This window comes from Anoplopoma fimbria, chromosome 4 (assembly GCF_027596085.1).
Source record: "Anoplopoma fimbria isolate UVic2021 breed Golden Eagle Sablefish chromosome 4, Afim_UVic_2022, whole genome shotgun sequence".
Lineage (NCBI taxonomy): Eukaryota > Metazoa > Chordata > Actinopteri > Perciformes > Anoplopomatidae > Anoplopoma > Anoplopoma fimbria.
Window position 1 is genome coordinate 16,883,962 of NC_072452.1, and position 13,952 is coordinate 16,897,913.

At 39.9% G+C, this 13,952-nt stretch overlaps 1 protein-coding gene across 1 annotated transcript; it reads left to right on the plus strand.

Moving 5' to 3' along the window:
- Window positions 1-49: 49 nt before the first annotated feature.
- taf7 (TAF7 RNA polymerase II, TATA box binding protein (TBP)-associated factor) lies at window positions 50-8,704 on the plus strand. The gene is made up of 12 exons (XM_054597112.1): window positions 50-202; window positions 1,380-1,453; window positions 1,542-1,620; window positions 1,940-2,073; window positions 2,356-2,476; window positions 2,628-2,686; window positions 3,271-3,343; window positions 4,048-4,161; window positions 5,391-5,585; window positions 7,290-7,402; window positions 8,012-8,071; window positions 8,457-8,704. Exons 1-12 carry the CDS (start codon window positions 184-186, stop codon window positions 8,499-8,501), a joined length of 1,086 nt encoding a protein of 361 aa, XP_054453087.1. The 5' UTR covers window positions 50-183; the 3' UTR covers window positions 8,502-8,704.
- The last annotated feature ends 5,248 nt before the right edge of the window (window positions 8,705-13,952 follow it).

The window sequence follows — 13,952 nt, forward strand, 5'->3', positions numbered from 1 at the left end:
TTTAAATTAGAAACTTCCGAGGTGTTCCTGAATGTAGCACGACTCCATACAGTCCACCGTCTCCATTCGTATTCGGCCATCACTGTAAGCTTCGTGTGACGCTAGCTAGGCTGTGTTGTTTTTTAATCACAAACAACACAGCTGTGAGTTATTACTATCGTCGTCTAAATTACCAAAACGAAGATGACGTCTAAAGTTAAAGGTACGTTTAAAGCTTGTGCTATTGAATTATGCTAACAACAGCTAGCCTCCATTTGTAAACATACTGCCTCTGCTAATGCACAAGAGATCACACGGCAGAATGATGAGCATGTGTTGCTTCAATATTTGAACAACAGTGTTAACAAGTCAAAGTTTTTAACGTTAGCGATTTTATCAAAGGTTGATAAACACACACACACACACACACACACACACACACACCTTCCTCCAGTGACTATACATACTTACACCTTACTGTTTATACTATATATATATACTGTATATATCTTGCATCTCATATCCACTGTTCATACTGTTTGTAATGTTTATACTCTCATACTCTCATTTTTCTTTTCTTTTTATTATTATTTATCTGTTATTTATACTGTTATTTATCCAGCACATTGCACTGCACCTTTACTGCTTCTTTTGCACTTCTGGTTAGATGCTAAAACTGCATTTCGTTGTACTAGTATTTGTACTCTGTGCAATGACAATAAAGTTGAATCTAATCTATTCTAAAAATGTATAATTAATCAGCTGTAATCACCCATCGTTCGCTGTGACATAAAGTTAATTGTATAAGGTGTATCAAGGTAATCTTACTCAACTAGTCCTGGATCACACACCTAATTTAACGTTACACACTTTGCAAAACACATGGCTAACGAAGTGATTCATACTAAGATGTATCAAAGTAAATGAGTCTTTTATTGAAATGATAATACATACATGAGAGATGTCTTAGTGTTGGTTGATGAACATATAGTGATGGTTTTAGTTTGACTACTTTATTATTAACCAGGGATCAAAAGTTAACACTAACACATGATAACCAAATAAATATGATACATTTCTGTTGCTATATTATCCAACAATGCAATAAACTGAATATTTTCCAAGTGGATGTTATGTACAACAAGGTCCAAGCATGTAACAATGCAGAATATACATTTAGCAAAAATGTGAAACAAGTAAATATGCTTAATAGTTGTATTTCTTGTGTTATTAGGTAAAGAGATGTACCCTCATTTTATTACGGAAACCAGATAGATTGAGCTGTATTGCTGCACAAGTCAAACATCACTGTCTGTTTATTTTGAACCCTGTATTTTTATAAATGCATACCAACCAACAAAGAAGCTATTTCACCACTTGGTGTGTTTTCATTCTACCAGGGAAGGTCGGCTCAAAGAATAAGGAGGATGCTCCCTATGAGTTGGAGAGCCAGTTCGTCCTGAGGCTTCCTTCGGTGAGACATGCTGAAACATATTATTTCTAAGAAATTAAAATGTGACTGTTTGCTGAAAATGAATTGGATTCATATTTTTCTTATACAGGAGTACGCCTCAACAGTGAGAAGGATTGCCCAGTCAAGCAGTATGAACATTAAAGACAGACTCACCATTGAGTTGCACCGTAAGTTGATTTATCAGTAGTCTTAGTACTGTTTTTATGTCTGACCTGTGTGACATCACTGTCAAAACAACAATTTTATTTGTCTTTTAAATCAACTTTATATGAAAGCTGATAACGATTTGAAATCTAGTCAGGAACTTGTGAAATCTAAATACTGTATTTCTGTATTCATACTGTTAAATAGTCCAGGTAATCTCAAACTATGTTTTGCAACTGCATTTGTACTCTCTGTTTTTCAACGTAACAGTGCGTACAGTGTCCAAATGTTCCAACGCCAACATTTCATTATAACCAATTATGTTATCCCTCTTATTTGTAGCTGATGGTCGTCATGGCATAGTAAGAGTAGACCGCGTCCCTTTGGCCTGCAAACTGGTGGATCTGCCCTGTATGATTGAGTCTCTGAAAACAGTGGACAAGAAGACATTTTACAAGACTGCTGATGTTTGCCAGGTAAAACACTACAGTGACATTAAATTAAGGACGACATCCTCAAAGGATACATCTGTTGTTCAAGTATAGGATGATGATTGTGAATAAAAAAAAAAACAGGTAGAGGCATTAGATACCAGTTGTAAACAAGAAGTACTTTTTAGATTTTTTAAACATTTATATTTACATTTACAACTAAGATTTTGTGACAGCATTTCTTGTTTGTTCTAATTCTGTAATACAACAACATTCATTAGCATAATTCAGAGTTATTTACCATTCATTTCTCCATCCATGGGTCAGATGCTGGTATGTACACTAGATGGAGACCTTTACCCTCCTTTAGAGGAACCAACTGGAACCGACCCCAAGAGCAAGAAGAAGGACAAAGACAAAGACAAGAAATTTGTTTGGAACCATGGCAGTAAGTAGAAAAATGTCTATGCACAGTGCTTTTCTGAGCTGTCAGCGCTGAAAAACTTCAGCACATCAGCAATGCAGCAGCATAATTTCCCCTCCACAGCTGATTGAGCCATTTTGACTTTACTAAACCTGTTTTTTTTTTTGGTCCCCAGTCACCTGCCCTCTGAAGAATACACGCAAGAGAAGATTTCGGAAAACTGCGAAAAAGAAGGTTCTGACATTTTCATTTTGCCTTCAGCACTCCCCTCCCCTTTCCCATCCATCTCTTTAGCATCCCGTCTGATGATCCTTCTCTTTCCTAGGCTCTCTTCCAACAAGACATTTACATTTCATAAAACAGGAACTGTGGTGAAAGTGAAAACTAAGATTTACATATAAATAAAACCTTTCCGTCTTAGTTTACCCCAAAGGCATTCGAAAAAGCAATTTCACTATTGCTTTGATCAATTCGAAAGCGAGTGTGGTTGAGCACTACACTTCTACTTTGTCTTCTGAATAAATCTTCCTGAAGGTGCACAGCAAAGCCATATTGATTTGGCCCCTTCTGTTTTTAATCACTAATGTGCTTCCTGGCATGCTGCCAGCTGGTGTGTGTGTGTGTGTGTGTGTGTGTGTGTGTGTGTGTGTGTGTGTGTGTGTGTGTGTGTGTGTGTGTGTGTGTGTGTGTGTGTGTGTGTGTGTGTGTGTGTGTGTGTGTGTGTGTGTGTGTGTGTGTGTGTGTGTGTGTGTGAGGAAGAGAGCGAGAGAGATGCCTCTAACATTACGTGTAACCCAATCTCTTTCTCTCTTTCGCAGTACATTGAATCTCCTGATGTGGAAAAGGAGGTGAAGAGATTGCTGAGCACAGACGCTGACGCTGTCAATGTCCGTATCCTTTTTAGACACCTACACATATTGTCCACCTCCATTTTGCAGATCCTAAAAAGATAACCAAACAGTAGTGTAGCCAGGCAAAACAGCACTGGTGTTAATTCTCATATAACAGCAAGAAACAGTAATATAGAATCAGATGCAGATTTTTGTGAATGTGAAATCTCACCCTAGCTTTGACTTTAGCTTTTAAGACACTTCGGGTAGTTTTAACTGTTTTGTTTTTGGACAAACGTAACCTCAACAATATAATGTCCAAAATAGATTGATCTAAGGCCTGAGTGGGTGTTCTGACTCCTGCCTGGCTCACCTGACTTGACTCCGTCTAATGCCTTAGTGAGAGCTGCACTTTGCAAGGAGGCTATTAGCGCTCTAATGAAACTCTACACTTGCCTGACAGAATAAGAACACAGCAGGGTTGCTTTGAGTGCCCGCTTGCTGTGTATTAATTGAGACGGACTGTTCATTATCACTGCTTAGTTGCTCACAGTGAAGCTGGATTCTAATGATAGTTTTAGCGTTTGCAAGCAGCAGCCGACATACACATGACACACTAATGAATGGTAAAGTTGAGGCAGCTCCTGTGGAACATCATTTGTTTTTTACCCTCAGAGTCTACTTCAAAGACGAGTTTTGAAAGAGTCTTTTAATGTAGGACTTCTGAAAGATGAGGGGATGTTGACCTTAACGCATGATGTTCAGGCTGGGAAATCATAGCAGAAGATGAGTCCAAGGAAGCAGATCAGCACAGCTCTCTGGCCAACCTGGACTCCTCGCCTGGTACCTCGGGACACAAGATGGGTCACGGGTCCTCTGGTAAGGGAAACATGTTTTTCATAAGTTAATCATAGCGAGTGAGGTACCGTGGTGTCAGAGTGCATGCCGGTTCCTCCACTTAGTTAAAGCTGTGAAAGGGCTGCATATTGCTATCAAGGCCTACAGAAACATAAATTAATAAAGCCTGATTGATACGGTATTTTGAGGCATATACATATAAATATTCAATAGTTTAAAGAATTAATAAGATAGATCCTCTTATATACATATTTGTAGATCATTATTTAACATAAACATATATTTTTTTAAAAGAGGCCTGCTTAGAGTCTTTAGGAGTATGACCAAGATATGCACTAAAAGGGAAATCTTACCTTTTTAAGAAAAATGAATTTGCTCCCTAGTGGACAATTAAAGTTAAGGAAACAGTGTCAAAACTATATTAAAGGAACTTATGGCATTTTTGCAGTGCAATATATTGGTTGACATATACAAAGATATTGCTATATCTGCGAGAAAATATCGTCCGATTAATTGGTCAATCTCTACAAAGCAAGGTCAGTTTGGATAAACAGTTTTGAACGGTGATAAAGCTAGGCTGGTCTGTTTTTGTTCTGGTTAATGAATGTACAGCTACTTTGAAATGGCACAGATGGCTCTTTCTATAGACCTGACTGTTGTAAAGTAATTCCATTTCCCTCCTCACCTTGCCAGCAAAGGTTTCCTTCCGTATTTTCAACATGCACACCACCCTTGTCACTCTCGATGGCCTCTGCCCCAGTGGTCTAAATTGGAAATAGACCAAACTCAAGCATTACCTGCTCTTTGGCTTTACGATTATTTTTTCCCTCTGGCTTCCCCAGAAAACCTTCTTAGCTCAGCGGTGCATAATAATTGCTTACACTTATAGATACTTCAGTGAGGGGTGTGCATGAGTGGCACGACTAATATCTCTTTACCAAAAAAGTGGTAGCACCTTATTTCATCGACACTCAAGAACAAAATTAGAAAACAACTGATTATGTCTCGCTTGGGGAAACAAACTATAGTTGGTTCATTCTGTTGTGACTTCTACTGAAGCACCAAGTGTTGGAGCAAAGTTGTGAATTGCCATTCTCTTCATAGTAATCTTACCTGTTTTATGCCATACGAGACAATATCCCTAACTTCTGTGTAGTCTCTATGACCTAGATCGAATCCCAGCAAGTGTTCTAGCTGTTTCCATCTTTGCGTACACGTTAATAACACTTTTTGGCATTCCACATGCCTAGCCCAGCGTGACGAACTGCGGGAGATCTTCAACGACATCAGCAGCTCCAGTGAGGACGAGGAAGACGAAGGGGACCGGCAAGAGGACGAGGACCTGAATATCATGGACACGGAGGATGATCTGGTCCGACAGCTCCAAGAGAAACTCAACGAGTCTGATTCTGCTCAGCATGAGAGTGATAGAAACAACCAGATAGGTGAGAGCAGATCAGAGTTTTTTACAGGTCTTGATGAATATTTCTGATTGTATGAAAAGTTTCTTTAAGTATGGGGGGGGAAAAAAGTATCTTAATATAATTGTGGATTATGAAGTGTATAGTCACTCATTAAGGAAAACTTCCAAATATTTGCTGGTTCAAGCCTCTCAAAGGTCTTAATCATTTTGTGTTTTGGACTTTTGGAGACATATGGGAATACTTGACCAGCATATTTCACTATTTTTATTTCATAGAACGAATTAATCAATTAAAAACACAATAGTTGCTGAAAACTAATTGTTCAGTTGAAGCCACATTCACTTGTTGTTGTCTAAAAAACATCACGTATCAAATAGTTTCCAGGTCTGAAAACTGGTCTGAATATTGTAAATCAGACACATGTTGAAATGATATTACCTATGGATGTTTGTCCATATTGAGGGATGTTGTAAATGTAGGCATGTGCGCATGTTATTCTGGAAAGCGTATGTGTGTGTGTGTGTGTGTGTGTATACTTAAGTGGAGAAAGTAAGTGCAGCACTAAAATTAAGCAATCTGTCAGGCTCGCAACTTGCATTTGTGTGAATGCTGATTCGTGTGGCCAACTTGCAGTCTTTAATTTTTTTCAGCCGGTTCTGTCATGGCCGAGAATTTGCTTGCCGATTTCAGAGCGGACATGTTTGCTAGTAATAGTCCGACATTAAATTGAATTAAACCGCCTGAGATAATTCTCAAAGCAACGATCAAAAATAACCTTAGCCAGGTGTTTGGATTTGATCACAGCTGAGTTTTCTAGGTCAGACAACACACACACACACACACACACACACACACACACACACACACACACACACACACACACACACACACACACACACACACACACACACTCACACTCACACACACACACACACTCACCCACTCATGAGTAGCCGTACTTTCATTTCAGCGCTGCGCTCTCGCCCACAGAGATGCAAACTCCGACAGCTCTACTCCTCAACTATCCAGTCTGACAGGTGTTGTGGCTCAGCGTGCAGTTCAGACAGCTGTCCGGCCTGACAGCTCAATGCTTCCTTATCTACATACATGGAGCCGTCAGTCAGCAACACTAGTGGTCAGCTCCACTGTAGCAGCCCAGCAGAGCCTTTCATGATGTGCTGGAGTCTGGCTGCGTACGTTTCTGGCAGCCCTGCAAATTTGTGATAAATAGTCTGCAGGGACTCCTCTCTGCTTGACTTTGCATATTAGATGGCCTATATCAGAGGATTTAGAGTCGGACGGAGGAAGCACAGGATAGACACAATTAGCTTGGAAGATAGTTGATGGTATTTGGAGCCACAGGTTGTTGTTGTGAGGCACTATCACTTTGGCTGGATTTAATGAGAACCCTCTGTGGAGCCCGGAGCAGACTGATTTAGTTGTGTCTTTTAGTGCTTCGGCCTGCTGGCTCACATCCTTTTAAATGGATTTGTTGTTCCCATTAACTGCAATTTGTCAACTGAATTGGAGGCATCCTTGTGGTTCAACAAGCTAAGGTGGATAATCCTATCTTCATTGCTTTGTCAGTGTGGTGTTGCTCTCAAATTATGGCACATCATCTCTCTTTAGCTTTCTCTGTCTATTATTCTCTGCACAAGAAAGCACGAACAACACGTTGTTTGAGTGACAATGCTAACGCGTTAACTTCCCGCTGTTTCCCTGCAGTTATGGAGTACCAGTTGCAGATCAATAGCGTCAAAGCCAAGCTTCAGGACACACGTGCCCGAAAGAAACAGCAGGAGGAGCTCATCATGAAGGTGGAAAATCAGGCCCTCAAAGTAAGCAATGAACACAATCTCACACTGTTTTTCGGGGGGGGGTGTTCATGTGTTCAGAAACTAGGTCTGCATGTACAGAAACATAAACAAGAACATGCAGATGAGCTTGGAGGCAGAAGTCTTCATGCAGCATAAGTTCACTCAACAGTAATGAGACAAAACAGCTTATTACACACAGTGTTGGAGGCCATTATTTAGTTGATTATGTATTTTTAAAACCCTTGAATATTACATTTCTCCTGTCAGCCCTCTACTATATAAGTATTCTATGTGGAAAGAAATCGCATGAGAATTAATTGTTCTGCCAAGTGCTCTTTGGTGGAGACTACAAAGAGGGAAACATGAGCAGTCATGGCCGTTTTTACGTTGCCATTTAGAGTGCTCATTGCCCGGTGTTTTGGGACCGTCAAAGCCCGATCTCCAGTCGTTATTGTCACAGTTGCAGGGAAAAGGTCAGCTGTCTCTGACTGGCATTCCAAGTGGCCTTTCTGTCAGAGAGGAGATGGTGACATGAGCAGCCCAGGCAGTCACACATTTAAAGCCATCACAATTTAATGAGGCTCAGTGTGTCGACTCGAACAAATCTCGTTTGTCTTTCTCCCCTCACAGAACCGCTTCCAAGCTTTGTTGGATGAGATTATTCAGCAGGAGGAGCGGGAGATGGAGCAGGTAAGAACCTTTTTCCTAAAAGCCAAGGACCGGTGTCTCGCTGTCGGCTCTCTACAGCTTTCAGCACTTGAATTTATCTTGTATGAATGTCAAATACCATGTTAGCTGGATGGCATTGTGCTTGCTGTCCTTTTAAGAGCCAACAATTTTCATGCCTGATAGCAAATTCAATCACGCAAAATTGAATTTGTCAGCAGCTAACAGCAGAGTCCTTTTTTGCAGCTATGGCACAGTGGCCGCCCACTGTCTTGCGTTGTTGTTTGTATTGACAAATGAAAGCAGCAAATTAATGTGAAAAGACATGTTAATCATCATCCACTTACCCTCCAATTACACCCCGGGGCTGTTGGGCATCAATCACCACTTCTATTTCCTGCTCCAACAGCTGGCCTCCCTGCAGGAGCAGCTGGACTCACTGATTGAGAAGTGACCACCAGGGGGCAGCCTCATGTCATCTTCAGCCTACCATACACACACATGAAGAAGAGGAGGAGGAGGAGGAGAAGAGCCTTCATCCAGGGAGGAGGGAGTGTTTATTAGCTGAATTGCTGTGTCATTCTTTTTCGTTTATCTCCACACAATATGCATACAGCTTACTGATTCATGTATTAAAATTCTTTTTTCTTTTCTTAAGTTGACAAAATGTGTTGTTTATTACTGAATGATTGAAGTATTTGATTGGTTCAAATGTGAATACTTTAGCTCGTCATCTTGAAATAAATGTAGTGTTGGTCAACTCAGTTTTTGTATTTCACGACCTGTATGAGATAAACTGCAGTAAAACTCAAGTGAAGAAGAAAGAATTGGAGACTGTCATTATTTTTGCATGTGTGCATTTCCATGTGGGTTGGTTGGTGTCGGTCATTATAAATGTCCTTTTTCTTTAGTTGGATGGACATAGTATTTCCATGTGAAATGGAATATATGGACGCTATTTTAGTTGCTATGGGGATATACAGTATATGACATATATATATCATTGGTTGATTGATTGGGCTTCTGAGGAGTGTTAGCCTCCATGCAGGGGATTACATTTTAGGATTGAAGTATATTTTTATTTCACTATGTCTTTAAACTAGGTTAACATCTAGCTGACTGTGGCACTGGCAGCATACAGTAGTTTGTTTCTGCTCACTAATGTTTTTATACTTTTACTCTACTTTATCTCAGAGGAAGCTATTGTACTTTTTACTCCACTACATATATCCGATTATTTGTTGAGAAAATGTCTCGTACTTCTTAGGCTAAATAAACTGCTTTAAAACCCTCAGATAAGCAGGAAGATGCATCATCACAAAACTGAAAACAGAGCTGTTTTTCCTAGTTCATGTAAAATTTACTTTTTAGACAAGGTTCTCAGAGAACAGCAACGTTACAAACATGATGGTCGTATAGAATATGATGCATTGCTCCATATAAAATTACCTGACAGCATAAAAAGGAGTTCATTTGAGCAACCTTAAACATAATTTCAGCAGTAATAATAATCAAAAAACATTATATATAATCGTAAAACAATGACATAGAACATGTTACTTTATTATGACTACTTTTACTTTAAGTACTTTTAGTGTACTTTGCTGATAATACTTGCATTATTTTACTTAACTCAGGTTTTAAATGCAATACTTTTTACCCATAGTGTAGTATTTTCACAGTGTGGTATAAGTACTTTTACTTACTTACAGTAAATGTTACTTCTTTCAATCCTGCACAAGCATGATAAGCAATGTAAGCATGCTAATCATAGTTAAAGACGTGTGCTTTTAAGGCTCCATAGCTTCAACTAAATTATCTAACAAGCACAGGCAGCATGACAGGGCTCACTACAGTCATAACTGGCCCTAATTAATCATACTGCAATGGAACTATACAACTGCTTAACTCTTTGAAAATCAAATACAGCAAAATGGTTTTTTTAAATTCTTTTTGTATGACTAACATGGGGTTATTACATAAAGTGCTTCCTGTTCAAATTAGAGCTGAGATGATTAGTCGATTATTGATTAGCTGACTGACAGAACACTAATCGGCAACTATTTTGATAGTTGATCTATTAATTGCTTATGTCATTTTTCAAGCAAAATGGCCAGAGAATCAACTGTTTCCAGAGTCTCAAATTTGATTTGCTGCTTTTCTTTGTCTTATGTGACCAGAAATTGACTGAACATGTTGTGATGGCATTGTCTGACATTTCATCTATTAATCGAAAAAAGTATAATTATAATTTAAATAGTTGTTAGTCCCAGCCCTATCTCAAATTTAAGTAGTCACTGTTACTTCCTGTCTACTCTCCTGTTTAATGTAAAGGTCTCTCACCATGACCGGACAGTTGCGTCACTAAACCATCAGATTACCTTCTAGAATGATCTTAACTTGTTCGAGAGTGATCTGGGCCTTTCTTGTTGGCCCGGTGGTCATCCCCAGCCTCTCCTCCTTCTTTCTGCAGGGATTGCCCACCAATCGCAGGGGTAGGAAAGAGATTAGCTCCTCAGATTAAAGTGTCCACCTCCAAACCCTACCTAATCCTGCCATCTGTCAGAGAGCAGCTAACCAGCCAACACTCTCTCCACTAGGCTAATTAGAAAGCCAGAAGAACACAGACCCAGAGAGGAAAAATAAACAAATCTCCAAAACACACATTTTTTTTGTTGATTACTGCGCAAGGTAAAAAGACAATGGAAGAGACGTACCTTCTAAACCATCCAGGAGTCAGGAAGAAGATCCTAGCAGGAGGCACAGGACCGCTGCCACACTTTGCACCTGGGACAAAGGTATTAAGTCACAGTTAAACTGATAACCTAAATAATACTAGATTCAAACTCAGCATGATAGAAAATGAGTCCTTGCATAATTGCCATTGTGCTGTATTAATATTACTAGTCTATTTTTAACCATATGTTACATTGCCCACTTCAATTAGATTCTGTTGAATTATTCATTAAGTGGGGGAATTTATTCTGTATCTGGCTCTTACACACAGAGCAAACATTTGGTCAACCAAATTGCAACATGTTTTTTGGCACAGTGTCTGAGTTTCTGTTCATCCACTGATCCGCTGGTCGCCGACTTTTTTCCCCTTCCTTGTCAGATCCAGCCATATGGCACCAAGCCTGGACACTGTGACAAACACTTTCCATGACAATGCCAGCATGAAAGTACCTGTGTGTGTGTATAACAGTGTGTGTGTGTGTGTGTGTGTGTGTGTGTGTGTGTGTGTGTGTGTGTGTGTGTGTGTGTGTGTGTGTGTGTGTGTGTGTGTGTGTGTTCCATCCTCAGTGAGGTGATTCCCAGTTGCTCACACAGTTATCATAGCATTATACACAATCTGTCAAGCTATAAATAGAAGGTTGCATGTAGCCAACCTAATTTTACAGACTGTTGCTGGAGGCTTTGTAAATATTTGCATGCATACAAACAGATGGAACACATAATTCAAACCAGCATGTATGTATTACATAATCAGTGACAGCATTCAGTCAATTTTTCCCCCCTGAAAATACAGGAAATAATTAAGCTTAAAAAGACATGTCAGTAGCGTGACATTACCAAAGTTGATTGCCTAAGTTTTTTCCCCCATCTATTGTATTTTTTTATATCAGATGTACAAAACTAGGTCAAAAAGGAGCATGAAAACATGCACATATGACACATACATGCATACATAAATTATTCATGGACTGAAATACAATCCCCACAGGGTTCTTCAATACTAAAACTTGATTTGTTTTAAAAACAAAGTAACAGCCAAAGTTTATATGGACAAACTGTTCACCACTATGATATTTTCTGTGTATGTGTTTAAGTATAATTTGTTGACCAATGGTTTTAATCAATAATTTCCACTCTCTTCCTGCCCCCTGCTCCCTCTTTCCATCCAAGCTGGTTTTCCATTTCGAGACGCTTTTGGACGACTTTGAACGAACTGTCATTGATGACAGTCGACTGGCTGGCCGGCCGGCTGAGATCTTTTTCGGAAAGATGTTTAAGATGGAAATCTGGGAGAACCTGCTGTCGTCCATGAGGATCGGAGAGGTGGCTGAGTTCTGGTGCGATGCCATTGTGAGTTAAATTACAGACTTTTCACTCGCACACATACGCTGAGATATTAGGCCCTTAAAAGAGGTCCTAATGAGTGTTCATGAGCGAGGAAGGAAAGCTTTTGCTCCTCATTATGATTCACACGATTCGACCTTCTGAAACCTCCTACATGTTCAGTATTATAAACACAACAGAGCAATCTGTGCAAAGTTTAGCGTGTTTTCCTTCTGGAGAAAAATGTAATTTGCAAGTTAAATTGTAGCCAATTCTTGTGTTTTCCTCCTAGGACTGATTGGTGCTGACTGGCAGCACCAGGGGGTTAGCATGATTAAGTGTCTCTATGTCTTGATGCAGACTCGTTGTTTATGTTTTTGTTGATGAGTTAATTTTGCAGCACACAGGCTTGTACCCCATCGTGTCTAAGGGAATGAGGCTAATCGCTCAAGGGAAAGACCCACTAGAGGGCCAGAGACACATGTGCGGCATGGGGAACATGTTCCACTATCACTCCACTGGTTTCCCAGAGCTGGATGAGCTAATGAGAACTCCTCAACCTCTCATATTTATCATGGAGCTGTTGCAGGTAAGCACTAGTGCCAAAACACTGTATTTCACACTGGATAGCAAAAAGATGACAGTGTAGAACAATCAGCTGTCTTCTAGTTTTCATATTTTCTCAGATGTTAGTATCTGTGAAGATAATCAAATCTTAAAAAACAAATGACACATACCTATTCAGACAATCCTTTTCTGGAAATGAGGCACTCATACAAACTTGTTTAGAAATTCCCTGACAGAAATGACTTAAGTCAAGTCCTGCTCTGCCTAAAATATTCAGCTTTGCAGTGCTATTTCATCCAGAACAAGCTTAGAACTCACCAGGGAGTCCAGTAGCAGCAGTAAATAAACATCATCTCTGTTTTGGATTGTTTCACATTGTTTTTCTGTGAAGTTGAAAACTCTTCAGTGGTGGAAGTTGTACTCCTTTACTTAGGTAAAAGCAACAATACCACAATGTAAACTACAAATAAATGTCCAGCAGAGCTTCGCAGGTCTAATCAGCCAGATGACTGAAAACACCTGTGTGGTTGTGCAGGCCTTTAATCTTTAAAAATATCATGTTTAATCATATGTTTTGAATGTAAAACCAAAGTAACTCTATTACCTTAAATGCAATAAAGTAACAATATACTTACTTTCTTTCCACCACAGCTATTCTCTGTACCTGCTCATTCACTGTGTTTCCATCAGTTGAGTTTTTCTCCTGTTGACTGTTTTTGTTCTGTTGTGCTCTCCTCCTGACCATGCGGCTTCCAGGTTGGAGACCCCATGTCCTACCAAAGAGAGTCATGGATGATGGAAAAGGATGAGAAGCTGCAGACAGTGCCAATCCTTCACATGCAGGGCAATCTGTTGGTCAAGCAGAGACAATACAGAGAGGCTTCCAGCAAGTACAAAGAGGCCGTCCTGCTGCTGAAAACAGTCCAGTCCAGAGTGAGTGAAGGCTTTCGGAAGAAGGAAGGGAAGGAGGGAGCAAAATGAGTGATGTGCAGGCTTGTTCATATTGAGGTTTCCTCAGGATTTTAGGTTTTTGGGACATGCAACTCCCGCTCTTCCCCAGTGGGAGATTCCTGTTTTCCTGTTTTGCTCTGCTTCACAGCGTCACTGGATTAGGCAGTAGGGTTTGAGGGCTGGCAAAAGAAAGAGGAAAGAAGAGCAGTGGAGCCCTGTCTAAGATGAGAGGAGGATGTAAGGATGGAGTAATACTGGAGGGAGATTCATGTATGAGATGCGTGAAGTTTAATGTTGGAGGCTTTCAGATAGTTGGCCTGTGTGCACA

Coding starts and splice junctions, on each gene's coding strand:
- taf7 (XM_054597112.1), top strand. Junction 1,454..1,541: donor TCGTCCTGAGGCTTCCTTCG/GTGAGACATGCT, acceptor TTTCTTATACAG/GAGTACGCCTCAACAGTGAG. Junction 8,072..8,456: donor AGGAGCGGGAGATGGAGCAG/GTAAGAACCTTT, acceptor CTGCTCCAACAG/CTGGCCTCCCTGCAGGAGCA.